Source organism: Dipodomys merriami, unplaced genomic scaffold (assembly GCF_024711535.1).
Source record: "Dipodomys merriami isolate MVZ:Mamm:240054 unplaced genomic scaffold, mDipMer1.0.p SCAF_36, whole genome shotgun sequence".
NCBI lineage: Eukaryota > Metazoa > Chordata > Mammalia > Rodentia > Heteromyidae > Dipodomys > Dipodomys merriami.
Window position 1 is genome coordinate 9,535,977 of NW_027205159.1, and position 23,644 is coordinate 9,559,620.

General features: G+C 41.3%; 1 protein-coding gene across 1 annotated transcript; it reads left to right on the forward strand.

Annotated features, from left to right (window-relative positions):
• The first annotated feature begins 724 nt into the window (after nt 1-724).
• LOC138804187 (sulfotransferase 1C1) lies at nt 725-12,671 on the forward strand. Its single transcript, XM_069988438.1, has 7 exons — nt 725-908; nt 2,821-2,949; nt 4,198-4,295; nt 7,094-7,220; nt 10,433-10,527; nt 12,086-12,266; nt 12,506-12,671. The coding sequence occupies exons 1-7, from the start codon at nt 737-739 to the stop codon at nt 12,616-12,618; spliced, it is 915 nt and encodes a 304-aa protein (XP_069844539.1). The 5' UTR covers nt 725-736; the 3' UTR covers nt 12,619-12,671.
• The last annotated feature ends 10,973 nt before the right edge of the window (nt 12,672-23,644 follow it).

Consider the following 23,644-nt stretch of genomic DNA (forward strand, 5'->3'; position numbering starts at 1 on the left):
AAAACCACACGGACATCCAGATACAAAGAACAAAAAAAAAAAAAGGTTTATTACCAGCAAAGGGGCCAGTGAGACCTCTTATCACAAGAGAGAAGCCCAGGTTATTGTCTCAGGTGACCCTTAAAATCTGCGAGGTTTAGGGGATCTTGCTGCCTTATATGGTTATAGCCATCCCAAAGGAGTGACATCTCAAGATAAAAGGGAGTAGAGGCTAAATATTTACTACCTTTACTAAATGCGCCTAGTGTTTTCCTAGGAAAGGAGCATACTAAGCTATGAGAGAAGAGAGTATTGGGCTAGCACCCACTCTTAATCCCTCCTACTTGGACTCTACTCTGTACTGAGTCCACTGGAGAGTGCTGCTCAGGGCTGACAGGCACTCTGCTGGTGTCTGAGGCCTCAGACCAAGCCAACTGGAAGGAACTGACACTAAACAGCCAATCTTCTGAGTTTGTTTTTCCCCTGGCAACTGTCTCCCGATGTATTTATCATCTACATCCCTGAAGAGGAACGCAAAACACTCCAAGAGCCAACTGTGCTGACTTTTCTTGCTTAAATGAATCTTAACCATAGAACTCAACTTCCATCATGTATCTCTCACAGAGTAGCCTTTTAAACCTTCATTATGAATCTTTATTATGTTAGGATATAAAGAATTGAAGAATAATGTTTTAAGTATTAGAAATGACACAAGTTCATCTTTCCATTTAAGCTCCCATCAAACCTACATACTAAGATGTCCTTGGACAAAATGAAAGATCTCCATCTGGAGGGAAAATATATAAAACCAGAAACCAAAGAAGTGAATGGGATCCTCATGACCAAGTTGATAAGTGATAACTGGGACAAAATCTGGAACTTCCAAGCAAAGCCTGATGATCTCCTTATTGCAACCTACGCAAAGGCAGGTGGGTATCAGAGGTGGCTTTAGTGATGCCACCTTTAGCAGAGGTAGGCCTCCTCATTTTAAACACCCAGGATTTCAGCAATACCTTAGAAAAATGCAAACTAGACCTGTTCATGAGTTCCAATGTCCAATGATCTTTCCTTTAAGGTGGGTCCCTGGTAGAATGGTAAACCAGAAAGAATTACTAAGTGATGGAAGAGTGTAAGGTCTGAGAAACAGTGTAAATCCTGCCAGCCACATGCTCCTTGTTCCCCTCTGCTAACTTTCCCTGGACATCCTGCAGTCCTCAACCCTAGAACCTTGTCCTGGTAGCAGGGACAGATTACGGAGTTAAGTGCTCCCAATCCAAGGCGAATAGCTGGTCAAAACCTATGCATCAGGGGAAAGGAGGTGATGTTTACTGGAATCATAGAAAATGAAGAGGAGTTTGTGGGGAAAGCAAGGGTCAGGAATGCTATGGGCATTGAAGACTTTGTTCAGGGCGGGGAAATGGTAAATAGTATCCTTAGGGAGATAGTAATAAATGACTAATAATCTCTTGGCTTCTCTACCATCTCAGGGTCTCTCTCATAACCTATGTCTACCCCCATTATCTTCCTACATCTCCCTCTGAGAGGCAGAGCATGCAGGAACTTCAGTCCTCCACATATTGCCTCAGCTGGGCGGAAGTCTCTGCATGCAGATAAAACCAGCCAAGATCTGTGAAATGAGGCCTTGGAAAACAACCCCTTGTGGGAACAGAGGGCCCTAGAAGGTCTTTCTTCCCAAGGGAAAGTCTTTCAAATAAACTCTCTCTTTCATATCCTTGAGCCTATGTGGTTGTGAGGCCTTGGCCAGGTCCTGAGATGCCCTCAAGGCATTGTCCCATCTCTGAAGCTGAGCTTTACTGACCCCTTCAGCAGTAAGTCCCCCTTCCTCCTCTGAACTCCCACATACTTTGTGTACCTTCAAGGGCCTGCCAGTATACTGCTTCTCTTTCTAGCTGTGTGTTTTTCTCACTTGTTAATTAGCATTAACTTTGGCTACAAGACATAATAGGAAAAAGGAGAATCGATATTTGCTGGAAAATTAGCATGCTCTGCTATTGCCCAACTTTTTATCTACCTATATGTCTATACTTTTCTCTGTATAAAATAGAATTCAGTTTAGGGAAAAGGAATAGAAAACCCAAAATAACACAACATAAAAAGCCATCTCAGTCCAGGGAAGAAATGGTAGCCACAGCAGTCATCAGTGACTCTGGCTCCTTTTAACTTTCTGCTCTACCACCTTCAAGTGTGCCTTTAGATTTCATGGTCCAGTATGACTGCTAGTGCTCCAGCCAGCACATATACATTCTAAATAATGGCAAGAAAATAGGAAGGGAGGAATAAAATCATGTAACTTTTCTATTCACTCCAACTTCCCAGATATGAATGGCTTGACCTCATGTAGTTACAAGAAAAATGGAAAAAATGGAGCCTTTGTCACAGGCTATATACCCTACCAAAATAGAGGGTCTCTTATTTGAAAAAGAATAGATGGTAGCTAGACAACAAGCAGTTTCTGACACCTCTGAGCTTATAATCTAAAAAAGATCATAAGCTCATTAGCACATGTCCACTGGTTAATTCAACTTTATATTTCCCTTACATTCAACTGCATCAATTTTATATAGCCAAGCTACATCAGGTACCAGGCGATAAGAACAGAGGGGTACAAGGAGGCTATATTATAGGGAGCAGATGGCAGTGAACCCAAAGGACCAGTGCTCACCCTGCCCACCTAGGGCAGCACACATGGTTTATGACAGCTGAGCTGATTCTGCTCAACCTTCAGCAAAAGCAAACTTGACTAAATGCATGCATGATTGAGGTAACAGGGCCAGATTGTGCCTCAAGTGGGTGGGGGATGACAGCAAGCAATACTTCTAGGCACCACCTGGACACAGGAGATTGTGGACATGATCCAGAATGACGGGGATGTGCAGAAGTGTCAGCGGGCCAACACGTTCGACCGGCATCCTTTCATCGAGTGGACTCTGCCTCCACCCCTCAACTCAGGTAAGTTTGCCTACCTAGGACAGAGTAGAAGTGTCACCTTAATGCAGGGTCTTTAGAAGGGGACTGTTTCTATGACATGCCTTCTAGAAAACATTTCCAGGTGAAACAGAGGAGTATGTTTTTGTGCTGGAGTCTTCAGTGTCCTCAAAGTTGCAGATGGTGAAGTCTTGCTCCCCAGGTAGTGCTAGTGGGGGGTAGCAAAGTCTTTAGGAGGTGGCGCCTAAGACAGAGGTATCCCATGCCCTTCAAGTGCCCTTGATCAGAGCAGGCAAAAAAAAACAAAAACTAAGTGAAATTCCATTTCAACCAGCAATCTGGGTGTGGTAGTTCACATCTGTGTACCAACTACTCAAGAGATGAAAATAGGAGGATCACAGTCTGAGATGAGCCTTAGGCAAAAATATGAACCTCTATACAAAAACATAATAACTAAAACAAAGATGGGAAGGGAGGGATGGGAGGGGGAAAACAAAGGAGGAGGCAACATTGCTTGATAAGAAATGTACTCATTACCTTGCTCATGTGATTGGAACCGCTCTGTGCAGTGTTTTCACAATAAAAAACTTATTTAAAAAAGCCAAAAAGAATGAGGGGCATGGATCAAGTAGCAGAGTGCCTATCTAGCAAGCAAGCACAAGGCCCTGAATTCAAACTCCAGTACCACCCAAACAAAAAACAAATAGAGAAAGAGGAAAGAAAGAAAGAAAGAAAGAAAGAAAGAAAGAAAGAAAGAAAGAAAGAAAGAAAGAAAGAAAGAAAGAAAGAAAGAAAGAAAGAAAGTTAAGAAGAGTAAAGGAGAAGAGAGACAGCATTTGTCTGGCTGAAACTTCTAGAATGCCTCATAACCTCCCTCCCTGAAGAAGGATATCAGCACTTCTCCGTCTGCATATCTTCCCTACATTGGAAGAATAATAGAATTCAAAAGACAGATGAGCCACTGGCTTGTTGGAGCAATAGCTCTCACAACCTCAAGTTTCCCACGGCATTTCCGCCTTCAAACACACATAAACACACATCAGCACTCAACTAATGAGTTAGCACTGTCATCCGGGAATTTGTAATACCTAGTTGATGCCTTCCTCTACCAGAATGAACAGGCAAGGCGCCATCAGAGAGGACACATAAACAGGTGAAACCATCATTTTAGACAGGAGCCAATCACCTGGTCATCATAATTCCTACCATTTAACATAGATAGTAAATGAGAATGAGAATCATCAGGCTGAATGATGTGCCTTTCTTTCCCAGGATTGGATCTGGCTAACAAAATGCCCTCTCCTAGAACTATGAAAACTCATCTTCCTGTTCAAATGGTACCACCTTCATTCTGGAAAGAAAATTCAAAGGTAAGAAGAGCCCACTCTGCAAGCCTCCATCACTGAAACAGAATTTACCAAGGGAGGATGTAGAGCAGTGGCTCAAGTGGTAGAGCACCATCCTTGAGCAAAAACATCAAATGAGACAAGTCAATTGATTATTTAATTCATTAATTGATTATTTAATTCATTAATTAAATTTTAAACAAGAAAGAAATCACCGAAGCTACCAAAAGCCACACATTCTGGATCCACCTCTCCTTCAAAATATTATTTCTGGGTACCTATTTGGGAAGTTTTACAGGCAAATTATTATTATGATGTAAAACTAAGCCATATTTAAAGAGAGGGAGTGATGAAATAAGTCGTTCCTGAGGAAGACCCTTATCTTAATTTGGGTCTTCCAATAAGCTGAAGCTAAAGAAGAGTTTGATATGAAGGAAATCCATGTGAAACATGTAAAGGAAAAAGTAGAGAATGTGGGGGAGGGCTTTAAGGGAAAGGCAATAAAGGTGCACAAGAGACTCCAGCTGCAGTGCAACTCAGCACCGGGCAAGGCTCAGTCAAGAAACCAACCAAAATAAAAAAAGAAAGAAAGAAAAAAGAAACCAACCAAAACCAGGCATCAGAAAGCCCCACCTGTCTTAGTGTCCCTGCTGTGCATACTTACTAACCCAAGAGCAGTCCTTTGGGAATTAACATCATGTGGAACATGATGGTGGATTTTCTGTTTGTTTGTTTGTTTTTTTGGTCCAGTTGTGGGGCCTGAACTGTGGGCCTGGGCGCTGTCCCTCAGCTCTTCAGCTCAAGGCTAGCGCTCTACCACTTGAGCCACAGCGCCACTTCCAGCTTTTTTCTTTTTGCTTATGTGGTGCTGAGGAATCGAACCCAGGGCCTCACGCTTGCAAGGTGAGCGCTCTACCACTGAGCCACCTTCCCAGCTTGATGGTGGATTTTCTGTACCTGCTACATCCAGAGAGCTGAATAGAGCATCTTCAGGGCCACCAATCTGTTGCCCTAATGAGACATCACCTTCATGTCCAAAACCTAGTCCTCATCCTTTTCAAATGAGAAATCTAGCCAGGCCTCGGTAGCTCATCCCTGTAATCCTAGCTGCTTAGAAGGCTGAGTTCTGAGGATTGTAGTTCGAAGCCAGCCTGGGCAGGAAAGTCTGTGAGTCATTTATCTCTAATTAATCACCAAAAAGCCAGAAGTGGAGCTGTGGCTCAAGTGGTAGAGTGCCAAATTGGAACAAAAAAAGCTATGCGACAGGTACCAGGCCCTAAGTTCAGTATTGTCACAAAGCAAGAGAGAGAGAGAGAGAGAGAGAGAGAGAGAGAGAGAGAGATCTGATTTTGTCAGTGTCTCATAAAGCAAGCTCTCGGGTATTCTATACTTCTTTTTTACAATTTAATTTTTTTAGATTGACACTTGTTAAGTCAGGACCTAGAAAGGCAATGTACATTGAATGTACCATGGGACCAGAATTCCCAAACTCCCCAAAGCATCCTTACCTGCCCACATAAACTAATACTTATAAAAAGCAGTGTTGCCTTCATTAATATCTAGTTGACCAACAAGTCTTGAAATCAATGAACTATAGGATATAACCCAAATATCAAGTTAAATTTTTGCAATAAATGTTTAGCTACCCTACAGAATCAAATGCTTACATCAGCTGGACTAGCCCAGCTACTTGAGGGCAAGCTACTTTGGGATCCCAGTTATCTAAAGGTAGCTGAGAATGAGTAGATATTTACAAGTGTTTTACAATCAAAACATTCACTTTCTGGGCTGAACTTCCCAGGAAAACCATAAGAGCAAACTCTGTTTATCCAGGATACTCTCCACTCTTAGATTTTTTTTTTTCACTCTCAGGTTTTTAAAAAATGCAAGTGATACTCTTCTCTCACTTCCTCTTTTTTTCTGGGCTTCCATGATCATTCATTTACAAGGCTAGAATTCATCTTGTGAAAAAGAGACTAGATGGTTCAATGCTTTAGCTCCTCCCATCCCATAACTAGTTAGATTCCTGGCTTAGTGAAAGACCTTCCCTTCACATGCTGAAAAATGCCATAACCTACACTCTGTCTATTATGCCTCTTTCAAATTTACATGTTGCAATTCTAACTCCCAAGCTGAGAGAATCATGAGATAGGAACTTTAACAGGTGACTGGGTCAGGAAGGTAGAGCTGTCAAGAATGAAATGAAGACCCTCTCTCATGTATCCAGACCTTGATAAAATATGGCTACAGGGTAGTAGGCTCTTATCAAATACTGAATCTGTTGTCAACTTTGCCTTGGATTCCTCAGCCTCTAGAATAGTGAGAAATAAATTTCTGTTGATTAGAAGGTACTGAGTTCCTAGCATTTTGTTAGAGCCAGTTGGATGGTCTAGAACACGATCGGTAGTCTTCACATTCTCCCAGTTAAAGTAAGCCCGGTATTTATTGAAATAAAAATATAGCTACCCAAAAGAACCAAATATTTACATCAGCTAGACTAGGACAGCTCCTTGAGGGCAAGCTACTTTGGGATTCCAAAGAAGTGTCCTAGTATTTATGTATACTGGGACACTTCTATGATAGAAAAGATGTATTCTTTAATAGTAATGCTTAGGCCACAGCTACAAATCAAAACTGTTCACAGGCAAACTGGAAGTGATGGCCACTTTGATCAGAGAAAGCCCATGTCCGCCCAGTTGTTCCAGTGGGATGGCTCAAAATGATTCACAAAAGCTTTCTGGGAACCTGAGCCTCCATACAAAATACTGATGTTTTCTGTCTGGCTCTCTCTGTCTCTTGCTTCCTTTGCTGGCTAATTCTAGATTATCTATGTGGCTAGAAATGCCAAGGACTGTCTGGTGTCCTACTATCATTTCTCCAGAATGAATAAAATGGTTCCTGACCCTGGTACATGGGAGGAATACATTGAAGCATTCAAAGATGGAAAAGGTGAGTGAAAGAGAATGGTGGATTCTTATTTCCTCATTCACTTATCAGCTGACATCATTTCATTTTTCAAGATCTGCCAAGAAGTCAAGTGCTGATGGCTCACATCTATAATCTCTGCTACTCAGGAGGTTGAGATTTTAGGTTCAAGGTTCAAAGACAGCCTTGGAAAAAATAGCCTTAGGACTCTTATTTCCAATTAGCCAGCAAAAAATAGAAGTGGAGCTGTGGCTTCAGTGGTAGAATGCCAGCCTTGAGTGAAAAAAAAAAAAAAAAGCTGAAGGCCCTGAGTTCAAGCCCCAGTACTCTTTCACATTCTCTCTGTCTCTGTCTCTGTCTCTGTCTTTGTCTCTGTCTCTGTCTCTGTCTCTGTCTCTGTCTCTGTCTGTCTGTCTGTCTGTCTGTCTGTCTCTTCTCTCTCTCTCTCTCTCTCTCTCTCTCTCTCTCTCTCTCTCTCTCTCTCTCTCTCTCTCTCTCACACACACACACACACACACACACACACACACACACACACACACACACACCTGTCAAGAAAGAGATGACACACTTAAGTAAGTTTGGCTAGGGAGGCTTTGACAAAGAGGATATTTACAAAGCTGTAAGTAGAGTTTAGATAAACCAGAGAAGGCTAATAGAGTATTCCTGGGGGAGTACCAACCCCTTAAGATGGGAGAAGACCTTTGACAAGAGCTGAGGGTTTGGTGGGGACAGCAGTTAACTCACCACTGACAGCCAGCAGGGAAGGCATCTGAGATATAAGTACATTATTCTCCCCGTCCTCTGGCCTCCAAAGCTTTCCAGTGCCTCTTGCAGCAAAATCTGGCTCTAGACCTGAAGGCAAAAATCCCAGTGACACAGTTTTTTTTTTCTTCTTTTTTTTATAATTTAAATTTTAAGGTGGTATACAGAGGGATTACAGCTACATAAGTAAGGTAATGAACAGTGTTACCCCCTCCCTCATTTTCTCCCAGTTTTCCCCCTCCCAGGCTCCCTTCTCTCAAGTTGTATAATTCATCTCCAACATAATGCTGGTGAGTAGCCAAACTGAATTGGTTCATCCTTTGTCCCACTGTTTCTGTGCTTCCCCTTCCCATCCCCAAATCAGATAAACTTATATAGTATATAGGACAAAAGGTGCAGAATTCAATTAGTAATGCCCTGGGCAGGGTGATGTTGGCAGAGCTAATGAAAGACACTTAGCATGTTTCTTTTCCTTCCATTACAAAGGACAAAGGTGACCAAATACCTGGTAGTTATATATTTTTCCAAGTGAAAGTCTACTCAAAATCAATACCCATTAGGAAGCAATATCTAGTGCACAGTATTGATCTATATACTATGTAGTGACACCAGCAAATAAAAGTTTGAAGCCCTATCCATGGACAATACTTCACAGTGGAGTAAATTCAATTATGGAAATATAAACCAAGGAACCCAGAAAAGTTTTATCACTTCTCTAAATACTTATAAACAAAACCTATTTTCTGCAAATAAGAGTTCTGCTCTGGAGGACTGGGAAGGTGGCTCAGTGGTAGAGCGCTTGCCTTGCATGCCTGAGGCCCTGGGTTCGATTCCTCAGCACCACATAAGTGGAAAAAGCTGGAAGTGGCGCTGTGGTTCAAGTGGTAGAGGGCTAGCCTTGAGCTGAAGAGCTGAGGGACAGTGCCCAGGCCCACAGTTCAGGCCCCACAACCGGACCCTCCAAAAAAAAAAAAAAAAAAAAAAAAAAGTCTCACAGATTTAAAAAGAGTTCTGCTCTGGATTTCTATGTTTTGGTACTGCTGAAGAAATGATTTCTTTTATTAGGGAAAGTCATGATCATTTAGTAAATTTTTAATTTTGAATTACTGAATTAGCATACAATCGTAATATGAGAAGATCTCATTTGCTAGCCTATGCATAATACAATATGCTTTGAACAAGTTCACTGTCTCCATTCTATCCCCATTTTTAAAACCAATAAATAAGTATGCTAAAGACTTAAAGAGAAACTTCTCAGAAGAGGAAAGAAGGATGGCCAATAGACACATGAAGAAATGCTCAACCTCTCTAGCCATAAAAGAAATGCAAATCAAAACAACATTGAGATACTACCTCACCCAGTTAGAATGGCTATAATCAAGAACTCTAATAACAACAGATGCTGGAGGGGATGTGGACAGAAGGGAACCTTACTGCATTATTGGTGGGAGTGTAAACTTGTTCAACCACTTTGGAAAGTAGTATGGAGGTTCCTCACAAGACTCCACATAGAGCTCCCCTATGACCCAGCAATCCCACTTTTGGGCATTTAACCAAACAAGACTATACTAAAGCTACTAGGACAACTATGCTTATTGCAGCATTATTTACCATAGCTAAGATATGGAACCAAACCAGATGCCCCTCAGTAGATGAATGGATCAAGAAAATGTGGTATATATACACAATGGAATTCTATGCCTCCATCAGAAAGAATGACATTGCCCCATTTGTTAAGAAATGGAAAGACTTGGAAAAAATTATATTAAGTGAAGTAAGCCAGGCCCAAAGAAACATAGGTCCCATGGTTTCCCTTATTTGCAATAACTAGTATATGTCTGAGACAAGCAAAAACAGTCAGATAAGTTGATGTTAGGTGAAATGAACCCCAAGATAAGGAATCAAATTTTTTTTCTTGCTTGCTATTGTTTCTAATATATTTATAAGATATTTCTTTGTTGTTTTGTATGTCCCTCCCCAACGGTATAACCCCTGCTTTCACTGTATTTGATGTTAGTATAATTTGTGGAGGGGAAGGGAAAAAACAAATCATTTAAATAGGGATACAGGTGGACCCATTGCAACAATGAGATGTACAAGACATTATGTTGAAAAAGGAACTTTACAACTTTGGGGTTGGGGAGAACGGTGAGGGGTGGGAGAGATGGGAAGGGATTTTTAAAATAAATAAATAAATAAAACTATGCTTGGTAGATTTAACTATTCTCTGTGTGTGTGTGTGTGTGTGTGTGTGTGTGTGTGTGTGTGTGTGTGTGTGAGTGTGAGTGTTACTATGGTCCTCTTCCCCCTAAGGTAGTCTTTCCTTTCCCTCCTCCCTCCCCGACCCCCTTCCACACAGTCCCCCTTTTACATTCCTGTCTCATTATTATGGTTATTATCATCCTGTCATTCAGTAAGGTTTGAGCTGGCATTAAGCTTATTCACTGACATTCCATCTTCTTCCTCCTCAGTGCTGTGGGGCTCCTGGTATGACCATGTAAAGGGATGGTGGGACATAAAGGACCAGCACCGCATTCTCTACCTCTTCTATGAGGACATGAAGGAGGTGAGGAGCAGTGTGATCGCACTCATGAGATTGCGACAGATATGGATGCTATTGCATTTGTAAAGTATACACACTTGTAAAGAAATGTATTCTCCTTCTTCCTCTTCCATATCCAAACCTCTTAAACTAAATGTCCATATCATCATGGACAAGATCAGTCCCATGCACTGGAACAGTGAACTGACTTCTCTTTTCCATATGCACAAACGGACACAGATCCACTTTCATGATCCTGTCATCTTGTTACAAAACTACTTCCTATGCCAAGGCAGAGAAATCTGAGACCTTAGCTGGGTGCTGATGATTCACACCTGGCTAGGCCAAGATCTAAGGATCCGGTTCAAAGCCATCCCAAATAGAAAATTCCACTAGATTCTTTAACCAGCAAAAGTCACTAGTAAAGGTGAGGCTCAAGTGGTTGAGCACAAGCCTTGAGCAGAAAAAAAAGCCTAGTGAAGAACACAAAGTCCTGAGTTCAAACCCCAGTAATAGCACAAGGAGGAGGAGAAGGAGGAGGAGCAGGAGGAGGAGCAGGAGGAGGAGGAGGAGGAGGAGGAGGAGGAGGAGGAGGAAGAGGAGGAGGAGGAGGACGACGAAGAGGAGGACGAGGAGGAGGAGGGAGAGGGAGAAGGAGAGGGAGGAGAGGGAGAGGGAGGAGGAGAGGGAGGAGAGGGAGAGGGGGAGGAGGAGGAAGAAGAGGAGAAGGAGGAAGAAGAGGAGGAGGGGGAGGAGGAGGAAAAGGGGGAAGAAGAGGAGTAGGGGGAGGAGGAGGAAAAGGAGGAAGAAGAAGGGGAAGAAGAGGAGGAGTAGGGGGAGGAGAGGGAGGAGGAAGGGGAGGAGGGGCAGGAGGAGGAGGAGGAGGAGGAAGAAAAAGAGGAAAAAGAAATACTTTAAGAGTTCATCAAAAACCACAGTGCCTACTTTTTTGGGGTCTCTTGTTATCAGAAAGAAGTGAGGAGCAGGAGACACGTTCTTGAGTGAATCTGAGATTTCATTTATTCGTCCTCTCATTGACCTTCTGTTAACCTCCAAACCACTTCACATAGCCCAGATACTAACTATAGGACCAACCCTGCTTTATTCAACCTTCAGACAACCTTCTCTGACCTCTCCCTCTCCCTAGAATCCATGGTTCCATCTCCAGAGCCTTTTGGCATTCTCTCTAGAGGCAGGAAACATGTGCTTTCTTCACCAGGGATCACTGTGTTTGTTTCACATTAGACTCCCCTCCTGCAGGGTGAACCCCTGGATATCAAGAATAGTCCTGGCCTGTGGGGCTGGGATGTAGCTTGGTGGCAAAGCGCTTGCCTAGCAAGTGTAGTGTCCTTAGTTCGATCCCCAGTACCAAAAAAAAATAAAAATAAAAAAATAGTCCTGGCCTCCCTGTGGCCATAGTATCTTAGACAGTCAGTGCCCTGATCTGGAGTCACCTGAGAAATATTTACTGGATTTTAATTGACCCCTTAACACATCTCTCTCCAAACAGTTTGTCCAAACAGAACATTGTCTCTAATGGAATGTCCCCCAATCATTTGTCTTGTGAACTGTTTACCTACAGGACCCAAAGAGGGAAATAGAGAAAATAGTGAAGTTCCTGGAAAAAGACATAGCAGAGGAAGTTCTAAATAAGATCATCTATTATACCTCCTTTGATGTCATGAAGCAAAACCCAATGGCCAACTATACCACTATGCCCACCAGTATCATGGACCACTCCATCTCCCCTTTTATGAGGAAAGGTAAGACTTACATCTAGAGATGCCAAGTGAGACTAGGATCCCCAAGGTCTGCTCATAATTTCCACTGATCCTCCATGCTGCCTTGCCTATTGTTGCATTGCCTATTCTTGCCAGTAGAGTTACCCCCCAGATTTGGAGGGATACCTTAGTGTTCCCACCCATCTTGCGTGGGTTCTGAGAGTGAACGCTTACTCCTCCCCTACATCTGCAGCATTCCCTGAGATTTTGCCTTGTTTCAGGGATGCCTGGGGACTGGAAGAACTATTTTACAGTGGCTCAAAATGAAGAGTTTGACAAAGACTACCAGAAGAAGATGGCAGGGAGCACCGTGACCTTTCGCACAGAGATCTGAGACCAACAAAGGGATCTGCCCCAGACTTTCTGGCTAGATTTTACCTATTTGAGTCTTATCTTCTAACATACTTAAAACAAAGACCTCCTTTATCCACACTAGCTGATCCACACTCATTATAGGTCCTGTGTCACTACGATAAGTCAGCAAAGACTTCACTAGGAAGTCATCAAAAGGTAATCAGACCCTGATAGAACATTTTTAATTAAGTTACAAGATCTCTCATGAAGATGTCTACACATGATACTTGCCTGTCCTAGAACAAAATAAATACAACTTAAATCCAAAAGTAGTCTACAACTGTCTAGTCTCCCACAAGCAAAATTCATGAAAAGAGAAATAATAGAACAAAGTTTGAACATCAGAGAAAGAAAGTGAGTAAGAAAAAGAGAAAATAAGAATTGAGCACTAGGGACTCTAGACATTCACACAGTGTGACCAAAGGAGAATATTCTTAGGAAAGGGTCACAAAGGCCCAATAGCTATGTCATATGATCATATAAAATGATACTTATCAAAGTGAACTCCAAGAAATAGAAACAAGAGGGGGGTTAATTTTGTTTTTGCTTTTTCTCTTTTGTCACTCTGTATTCTGTACCTTTTTTCTTGTCTATAGGTTTATCTGTTTGGGGAGAATACAGGAGGAGCATAGAAATGGTGGGACAGAGCCACTTCCAAAAATCATTGTTTCTACTTTAAAAAAAAAAATAGAAACTTCTAAAAAAAAAAAACATCCACATTGTCAAGTTAAACAACTACATATATAACTCTATTGCTTATTCTTCCTTTTATTAAAACATCTTAAGAAAGTCACTTGTCACCAGGCATCAGCAGCTCCTGCTTGTAATCCTAGCAACACAAGAAGCTGAAATCTGAGGATCAAAATAAACTACCAAAAAGCCAGAAGTGAAGCAGTGGCTCAAGTAGTAGAGTGCTAGAGCCTTGAGTAGATGAAGCTCAGGGACCACACCCAAGCCCTGAGTTCAAGCCCCAGGACTGACACCAACAATTTTTTTTAAAATCACAACACTTGAGAATGTGGCTTAGTGGTAGAGTGCTTGCCCAGCATTCACAAAGCCCTGGGTTTTATTCCTCAGTACCACATAAACAAAAAAGGCCAGAAGTGGCATTGTGGCTCAAGTTGTATAGTGCTAACCTTGAGCAAAGCTCAGGGAGAGTACCCAGGCCCTGAGTTCAGGCCCCAGGACTGGCAAAAAAGAAAAAAAGAAGAAAATCACAGCACAAAGAAATTGTTTATTGTTCCCAGAAATTCGAGACCTAGGCAACATAGTATCCTGGGAAACACAGTGTAACTCTATCTCAAAAAAAAAAACTAAAATGATAAGTAAATAAATAAAATTGAAAATATTCCATGTCACACAAAAAAACTTCTCTTGTCATTGATATAGGGGGTTCAAAAAACAATATAATGCCAAGAAGTTTCAGGTTATGAGAGAGGTGGTTTCCTATAAATCTCATAATACAGAAAAATATATCCTCCACCCAGTAACAAAGTAAGCCTTGTTTGTCTTCTTTAATCTTTTCAGTTTCTAAGGGAAGCATTCTAATCATTAACCATATGATGAATAATCCAGTAGTATAGTGTTATACAGGGTTGACTGGCACAAAGGAAAGATTATGAAACAAATATATCTATGTGATGAAGTAGCCAACTTTTGTCAATGAACTCCCATATCAAATATCTTCAGCTAGGATTTACCTACCCCAAAACTAAGAGAGTAAGCACCTAACAGCTTCATTTCTGAATATAATGGAAACTAGTCACACAGAAGATAGTGACTGGAATACAGGCAAGGTATCTGGACTTTTCAAGAAGGCAAAATGTCCCTTTCTTCTTTGAGAATGGTGAAGGTCTTCTTACTCTAACTGTAAAAATACATGCCACTCTTATGGTCTTTAAAACATTTAAAGCATTTTAGAATTCTCTCTAAAAAAGGTCTGCTATTGGGTTGGGAAGGTGGCTCAGTAGTAGAGTGCTTGCCTCGCATACATGAGGCCCTAGGTTCAATTCCTCAGCACCACATAAACAGAAAAAGCTGGAAATGGTGTTGTGGCTTAAGTGCTAGAGCACTAGCCTTGAGCTGAAGAGCTGAGGGGCAGCACCCAGGCCCATGACCAACAAAAAAAGGGGGGGTGTGGAGATGGGAGGGGAGGGATGGTAAGGGAAAACAAAGGCGGAGGCAACAATGCTTGATAAGAAATGTGCTCCTTACCTTGCTCATGTAATTGTAACTGCTCTATATGTATTTTCACAATTAAAAAAAAACTTATTACATAGCTAGCAATATCAATAGAAAGCCCACGGATTGGGAGAAGATCTTCACTAGCCATACAATGGACAAGGGTCTCATATCTAAAATATACCTGGAACTCAAAAAATTAAATCCATCACAACAAATCTCAAAGAAACAACTGCCCAATAAATAAGTGGGCTAAAGATTAAAGAGAAATTTCTCTGAAGAGGAAAGAAGGATGGCCAATAGACACATGAAGAAATGCTCAATCTCTCTAGCCATAAAAGAAATGCAAATCAAAACAACATTGAGATACCACCTCACCCCAGTTAGAATGGCTATAATCAAGAACTCTAATAACAACAAATGCTGGAGGGGATGTGGACAGAAGGGAACCTTACTGCATTGTTTGTGGGAGTATAAACTTGTTCAACCACTTTGGAAAGCAGTATGGAGGTTTCTCAAAAGACTCCACATAAAGCTCCCCTATGACCCAGCAATCCCACTTTTGGGCATTTACCCAAATGTTCACAAACAAGACCACACTAAAGCTACCAGCAGGACTATATTTATTGCAGCCTTATTTACCATAGCTAAGATATGGAACCAACCCAGATGCCCCTCAGTAGATGAATGGATCAAGAAAATGTGATGTATATATATTCACACACACAATGGAATTCTATGCCTCCATCAGAAAGAATGACATTGCCCCATTTGTTAGGAAATGGAAAGACTTGGAAAAAAATTATATTAAGTGAAGTAAGCCAGGCCCAAAGACACATAGGTGCCATGGTTTCCCTTATTTGCAATTATTAGTATGTCTAAGACAAGCAGAAATGGTCAGATAGTTTGATGTTAGGTGAAATGAAACCCAAGATAAGGACTCAAATGTTTTTTTTTTCTTTCTTGCAATTGTTTCTAACATATTTATAAGATGATTTCTTTGTTGCTTTGTATGTCCCCTGCCCAATGGTATAACCCCTGTTTTCACTGTATTTGATGTTAGTATAATTTGTGGAGGGGAAGGGGAAAAACAAATCATTTAAATAGGGATACAGGTGGACCCATTGCAACAATGCAATGTACAAGTCGTTATGTTGAAAAGGACCTTTACAACTTTGGTGGGGGGAGGATTGGGGGGGGGAGGACGGGAAGGGATGAGGAGGGGAAACAAAGGAGGAGGCTACAATGCTTGATAAGAAATGTACTCATTATCTTGCCCATGTAATTGTATCCCCTCTGTACAGTATTTTCATAATAAAAAAAGAACTGAACATGTTCAGATCCATAGGCATTTCCCCACATTTCCTGGATTCAACTTATGAGTATCCAGTTCTTCCCACCAGATGCTCTCATTTTAACAGTAGGTGCACTGTGAGGCTGATAACTCTCACTGCATTGTAATAAAAGCACTCAGACATAGGCTTAGATTCCAACAATGAAACCTACTGTTACAAAAGACAATGATCTCTTTATGGGGCCATTGAGCTAGGAATTTGTATCTCTGAGCCCATCTTTTCCTTTCTCCTCTTTGTTTGGCAGCATTAGAAGCAAGCAGCAAAGTTCCAAGTGATCATATATATAAAATACTTGGGAATATTTTTGTCAGGCTATTTAACCCAGCATATGCAAAGTCTTGAGTTCAATCTCTTAGCACTGGGGGAAGTTCTCTTTTAATCAGGAGAGGGTTAGGTTAGCCTTTTCTATTCACTGCTTCAACTGATTGGATAAGGCTTACCAACATTGTGGAAAGCAAAGAGCTTTAGTCAGGTTACAAATTTAAATGCTAACCATATCCAAAATCCACCTCAGAAATTCCCAAATAATATTTGAGCAAATATTTAGACATGGTTCACTCAAGTTGACATAACTTAACAATCAAGTCTTAAACCTCAAAGTCATTCATTCTGTTCTCTTTAAATAGTTGTTCAAAAGGGCTTCAATTCAACATTTCAGTTTATTAATACAATGCATCTTGATCAATGTCATCCCTTCCATCATTCTCTCCCCCATCTCTGGCAACCCCACCCATCCCTTCAGGCTGCCAGGTTCCATTTTCACATATGTACATTGAACATTATGACTTTTCTCCCACCTTTCCTCTCTCTGTTTATCTACCTTCCGCCTCTTGACAGCTCCACCCCAGAAAACACATATTCCTGGTATTCATTCTGTTAAACTGTAAGTTAATTGTTCATAGGAGTTATGCATCTGGAGTCCTCCCCTGCATATACCAGGACTCTTCTGCAAATACCATACTTCCATACTTTGGTACACACATACACACACACAAGAATTTTACTCAAAGTTGTGCTTTTTTTTTTGTCAATCCTAGGGCTTGAACTCAGGGCTTGGGTGCTATCCCTAAACAGTTTTGCTCTCTACCATTTGAGCCACACAGCTCCACTTCTAGCTCTGTGTGTGTGTGTGTGTGTGTGTGTGTGTGTGTGTGTGTGTGTGTGTGTGTGTGTGTGTGCTTCATTGGAGATAAGAGTCTCACAGACTTGACTTCCCCGGCTACCTTTAAACTGTGATCCTCAGATCTCAGTCCCCTAAGTAACTAGGATTACAGGAGTAAACCACCCACATGCAGCTGAAGTCATGCATTATTAACAGTTCACTGTCCGTAACTTCCCTGTTCATCACAGAGTGGTCTACATGGCCAATTCCTTTTCTTTTGACTGCCCGCCTTCTTTTTCACACTAATTCCTACTTCAGTAATGTGCCCTTCACCTGGGCTCTCATAGCACCCCCATTTCCCCTGCCATTCTCCACCACTGTTTCTTCAACCCACTCTAAAGTCTGCAATCATATTATCCTCAAAAGGGCTTTTGTAAATATATCATGTTCCTGTTCAAACCTTGTGAAAATTCCCTACTAGCAAACTCATCACACAATCCTTTATGTAAAGCCAGATAAACTCTCTAGTATTGAAACCATTTCTCTATACCAATGTTTCTCAAACACTTAAGTTTCAGGATACCACAATGCCAAGTAGATTTTATGTGGCTTATGCCTTTCAATGTTTTCTATGTTAAAATTATTTTTTACAGTAAGTTAGATAGTGCAACTGAATCAAGCACTGGTGGTTCACATCTACAATCCTAGGTACTCAGAAGGCTGAGATCCAAACAATCACTGCTCAAAGCCAGCCTGGAAAAAAAAAATCTCTGAGACTCCATTTCCAAAATGACCAGCATAAAGCAAAGCAGAAGGCATTGTTCAAGTGTTAGAGTACCAGCTCTGAGAAAGCAAGGCAAGCTACCCTGAGGCCCCAAGTTCAAGCCCCAATACTGCAGAAGTGAAGAACGAGGTGACACTTCCACCTAGTACACAGACACTTTCTGATTGGATTTCCCAAGCATAGATTAGATTAGATTCTGATTAGATTTCCTTCCCATCTCAGAACCTAAGAGGAGGGTTGATAGAGCTTGCCTTCTGACTTTTGTGTCTGGTCTACCTAAGCACGTGTGCTGGGACAGGGAACCTGTCATCAAGTCAACAGGAACAAAAATAGTGATTTATGTCCTTTCTTTGTTTCCTGCTGTATGAGCCTTTGTCCCAGCCTCCTTCTATCCCTAATTGCCTAATTAGAGTCAGATAGATACCTGTCCCTCAGTAGATTTATTTTAAAAAATTGTTTAAGCCTTCAAAACACTTTATTTATATGTTCTTTATGGTATGTATCTGTTTGATCTTTAATTGTTGCTGTTCCTGTATTGCTCTAATTATTGTGCTACTTTTGCCTTTCAAAAACCAGTTCCTCCTTCTACTGACACATCTTGATTTTGTTTTGAGGAAATGTCTCTCCCCAAAGGTATACAATTTCACAGAACTATCTACCTGACCAAAGAGCAATAGCTATAGAATGTTAATGATGCTCTGACTGAATTTACTTGGTGCCCACTCAACTTAAGAGAAGAGTTCTGGCTGGGCACAAGTGGCTCCCATCTGTAATCCTAGCTACTCAGGAGGCTGAGATCTGAGGATCGTGGTTCAAAGCCAGCCCAGGCAGAAAAGTCTGTGAGACTCTTATCTCCAATTAACCACCAGAAAACTGGAAGTAGTGCTGTGGCTCAAGTGGTAGTTCACTAGCCTTGAGCTGAAGAGCTCAGGGACAGCACCCAAGCCCAAAGCTCAAGCCCCACAACTGACCATAAAAGAAGAAGAAGGAGGAGGAGGAGGAGGAGAATTCTGAAGAGATGGTCCTGTAGGTACAGTTTTCTATATTACCAAGCCTCCTTACTTCCTGTCCTGGTTCTTCTTTTCTCTCAGATTTGTGGTTATATCATATCTTTCCAATAAAGAACGTTTGTTCCTCACCTCCCACAGTTAGTTCCTATTGCTAACAATCAAAGAAATCTAGCACCTCAACATAAATGTATGGTATATAAATTCACATCAATGCAAACTCCAAGAGATACATAACCTCCAGGATATCTCCCTGCCTCAACCCCGTATCTCTTTCTCTCTCCCTCCTTCCCATTCTCCCCCCTCTTTCCCTCCCTGACACATGCATGTGCACATACACACACACATATAAACATAACTATACAAATAAATCAATATCAACTTTTACAATGGAGTTCCTGCCATCACAATATCCTAAATGAATGGCCTCATCTCATCTCTCTGCTAGGGACATTTGGAGATTACACAGACCCCCAACCAGAAGAGAAGGGCAGAATCTGGTGCTTCAGTCCATGGGTAGGTTCAGGGGACACAAGCAGAACAATAAATACTTAATGTGAGATAGAAGTGCTTTATGATTTTTGAAAGTAAAGAAGAACAGGTAGACTCACAAACCAAAAGATTTAAAATGGAAGAGCTGGAGAGACCACAGGAATTTGAGGATGAGCCTCTAAACCAGGAGTACTGACAAAAGTACACGAAAATTATGTATTGTGTGTGTATGTGTGTGTGTGTGTGTGTGTGTGTGTGTGTGTGTGTGTGTGTGTGTGTGTGTGTGTTGGTATTGTGGCTTTGAACTCAGGGCCTCATGTTCTCCTTTGGCTTTTTTGGTCAAGGCTGATACCTTACCATTTGAGCTACCATACCATCACTTTCTCAAAAATTTTATATAGGCAGATTGAATTTCATCAACATTAAATGTTTCAAAGATACTTTCAAAAAAGTAGGACTCAAGCATCAGTGGCTTATACCTGTATCCTGATACTCAGGAGCCTGAGATCTAAGAATCATGGTTTGAGTCATTGCTGGTAGAAAAGTCTGCTATATTCTATCTCCAATTAACAAGCAAAATGCTCGACTGGAGACATGGCTCAAGTGATAGAGCACCTGCCATAAGTAAAAAAGTCCTTAGTTCAAATCATGGTTATGGCAAAGGAGAAGGAGGAGAAGGAAAAAGGGGAGGAGGAGGGAAAGGACGAGGAAGAAGAGGAGGAAGAGAAGGAGGAAGAAGAGGAGGAGGAAAAAGAAGAGGAAGAGAAGGAGGAGGAAGAGGAGGAGGAGGAGGAAGAAGAAGAAGAAGAAGAAGAAGAAGAAGAAGAAGAAGAAGAAGAAGAAGAAGAAGAAGAAGAAGAAGAAGAAGAAGAAGAAGAAGAAGAAGAAGAAGAAGAGGAAGAAGAGGAGGAGGAGGAGGAGGAGGAGGAGGAGGAGGAGGAGGAGTGAGGAAGAACACAAGTAGAAGAAGGAGGATACCAATCAACACAGTAGGAGAAACTATTTGCAAGTCACACATCTGACAAGACTTGGATCTGGAATACATTTTTTTAAAAAGCCTTACAACTCAACAATAAAATGATACCAGTTTAAAAATGGACAAACATGACTGGATTCTGGTAGCTCATGCCTGTAATCCTAGCTACTTAGGAGGCTCAGATCTGAGGATCACAGGTCAAAGCCAGCCTGGGAAGCAAAATCTGTGAGACTCTTAACTTCAATTACCCACCAAAAAGCTGGAAGTACAGTTGTAGTTCAAGTGGTAGAGTACTAGCCTTGAGCAAAAAAAGCTCAGGGACAGAGCCTAGGCCCTGAGTTTCAAGCCCCAGGATCAGGATCAGCACCAAAAAAAAAAAAAAGACAAACCAGTACTAATCCTTTACATTTATCTTATCTACAGAAAGAAAAAGTGATATAAAATATAAACAATGCAGGAAAGGAAAAGAGGAAGCCAGACCTTAACATTATCCTCGTGAGTCAGGAAAAATGCTTAGAGCAGCAGGAGTAGGGGCAGAAGCAGTTTGAAGGCCTGGAGCAGGCAGAAGATGCCAGTCTCTTCCCTGAGCATACTGAGGTTAGTGGTCTACCCTCTATCTCCAGAACAAGACCCAGCTGTGTGTGGATCACATGGATAGGTCATCTGCACTTTCTAACTTACCTAAAGGCAGGTGGTGAGATTCTTTCTAGGGCTGAGTGGAAGGTCTGAGTCAACAGTAGTGCATGAAAAGTCTAAATCAGAGTAGCCTATAATCCTAGCTACTCGGGAGGTTAAGATCTGCAGATCACAGTTCAACGCCAGCCCAGAAATAAAACTTTATAAGACTCTTATGTCCAATTAATCACAAAACAAAGAGAGACAGAAAGAGAAGGAGCTGGAAGTAGAGCTATGGCTCAACCACAAGAACACCAACCTTGAGCAAAAAAAAAGCTAAGGGGCAGCACCCAGGACTGGTGCCAAAGAAAAGAGAAGAAAGAAAAGAAAAGGAGAGGAGAGGATTTAAGCAACAAGTAGTATATAGGGAGAAATCTTATTAAATGTAGCTGTTTATTTCCACCAAGTTAAAGAGTTTTCTCTGAAGTATTGAGGTTTGAACTCTGTGTCTCATGCTCACTTGGCTTATAAATCTCTTGTTTCTTTGTATTTTCAATGTTCTATACAGTGCCTGGTGATCAACCAATGCTGAATGAATAAATGAAAAAATGAATGAGTGAACAATGAGTGAATGAAGAAATAAATAAGTGGATGATGTTGCTACAAGTCTTCTGTGGAAACTTTAGTATCTCTTTCCCTTCTATTTCTGAAGGAAGGGTCATATGGGTCATCTTTTTATATAATAATCAGCCTTCTCCCACCTGCCTCCAGTACTTTCTACCTTTTCATAACTGAATCATGATGGCAGAAGCAAGCATCTAAGCTAGCAACTATTCCTGTGGTTCCCTTATACTACACAGGAAGCACAAAGAGGACTCAGACTTTCAGTAAGGCTAGTTTTCACAAAGGGTAGATTTAGCATGTGTGTACTTGTCCCCAGAGGTCAGAAATCCAACCCTGACCACATACCTAGGAGTGGTCAATGCTATCAAAAGTAAACTCATTAATCAGAACCCTGATAGGGTAACATTGGAAAAATGAGTTCTTGAAGAAAGATGTCACATTAAACTATGGGCTACAGCTTCACCAAGATGTGGCCACACCCTCCATGGTAGGGTAACAGTGATTAGATTCCTGCGTGCAAGTTAATCTTAAATCAGGGCACTCAAATAAAGTGAGCCTTGGTTTAAGACTCTCTTGGGAAATACAAGACCTAGACCCCAACTTCATCACCTAGGGATATACTGCTTGCCTTAAACATCAACTGTAAGTAATCAGAGAGAGACTTCAGAGTATATTTGTAGCTTTGCCTCTACTTAACAATCCTTAAAATGAAATAGATTCAAACAATGAACAAAAAAAACGCTGTTTTGAATTTGAACAGGTGAGATTTGAAATTTGAAAAGGTAAGATTTTTTAGTCCCTTAAACAATAAGAGTAAACTTCAACTGAATTTGACTAACCTTTTTAAACTATGCTTAACATACACAAGACCCTGGATCTGTTCTGCTAAAACTATAAAAAAAATTAATAATGTTTGTCAGGAATGGTGGTACCTGCCTTTAATTGAAACATTTGAAAAGTAGAGGAGGAGAATTACAAGTTCAAGACCAGCCTGATCTACTTAGAGATTTTTTTTTTTAAGTGGGGGCTGGAGCAGGGAATGGAGATGTGACTCAGTATAGAGTACCTACCTAGCAAGTGCAAGGCTCTGCGTTTGAGCCACAGCACAGGGGAAAGAAAAGTGATTAGGGGCTGAGGATATAGCTCAGTGATAGAACACTGGCCTAACAAGAGCAAGGCCCTGGGTTTAATCTTCAAGATAGACAGATAGGTAGACAAACAGACAGACAGATAGACAGACAGATGATAGATAGATAGATAGATGATGTTTATCTGTACAAACCTTAAATCAACAAATTTCCCTTTACATTTAACATGAAACCCCAAAGGCAAAAGAACAATTTCCCTAGAAGACAAAATAAGTGATAACTGTCTCCTTAACAATGTGATCCAGAGCTTCCTCTGGCACTTAAGGGAAAGGATTCAGTGCTATAAGAGACTAGCAGACATTTTTTTCCTCTAGAAATTCAAACCCAGGGGTGAGGAGACTAACCTCAAAAGAAGTGACCCAGTGTGACTGCAACAAAATACCTGAGATAAATAACTTAAAAAGAGAAAAATGTTACTTTGGCTTACAACTTCAGAGGTTTCACCCATGTTGCCTTTTGTAACTTTTTTGGCCTGTGGCAGCACAGTCTATGATGGGTGGGTGTGGAACAGAAAGGGCTGCTCACCTTAGGGCAGCCAGGAAGCAAAGAAAGAACAGACGCAGCTAGAGTCCCAAGATCCTTTATCCAAAGCACACCTCCAAAAACCTTACTTCCTTTCACGAGGCTTCACACCTAAAGGTTGCATTCCTTCCAAAAGAGATCCACAAGCTAGGAACCAAGCCTTTAACACAGGGGCCTCTGAACAACACTTGTCCAAACCA

Coding starts and splice junctions, on each gene's coding strand:
- LOC138804187 (XM_069988438.1), top strand. CDS start 737: ATGTCCTTGGACAAAATGAAAGATCTCCATCTGGAGGGAAAATATATA. Junction 2,950..4,197: donor GCCTCCACCCCTCAACTCAG/GTAAGTTTGCCT, acceptor TTTCTTTCCCAG/GATTGGATCTGGCTAACAAA. Junction 12,267..12,505: donor CTCCCCTTTTATGAGGAAAG/GTAAGACTTACA, acceptor GCCTTGTTTCAG/GGATGCCTGGGGACTGGAAG.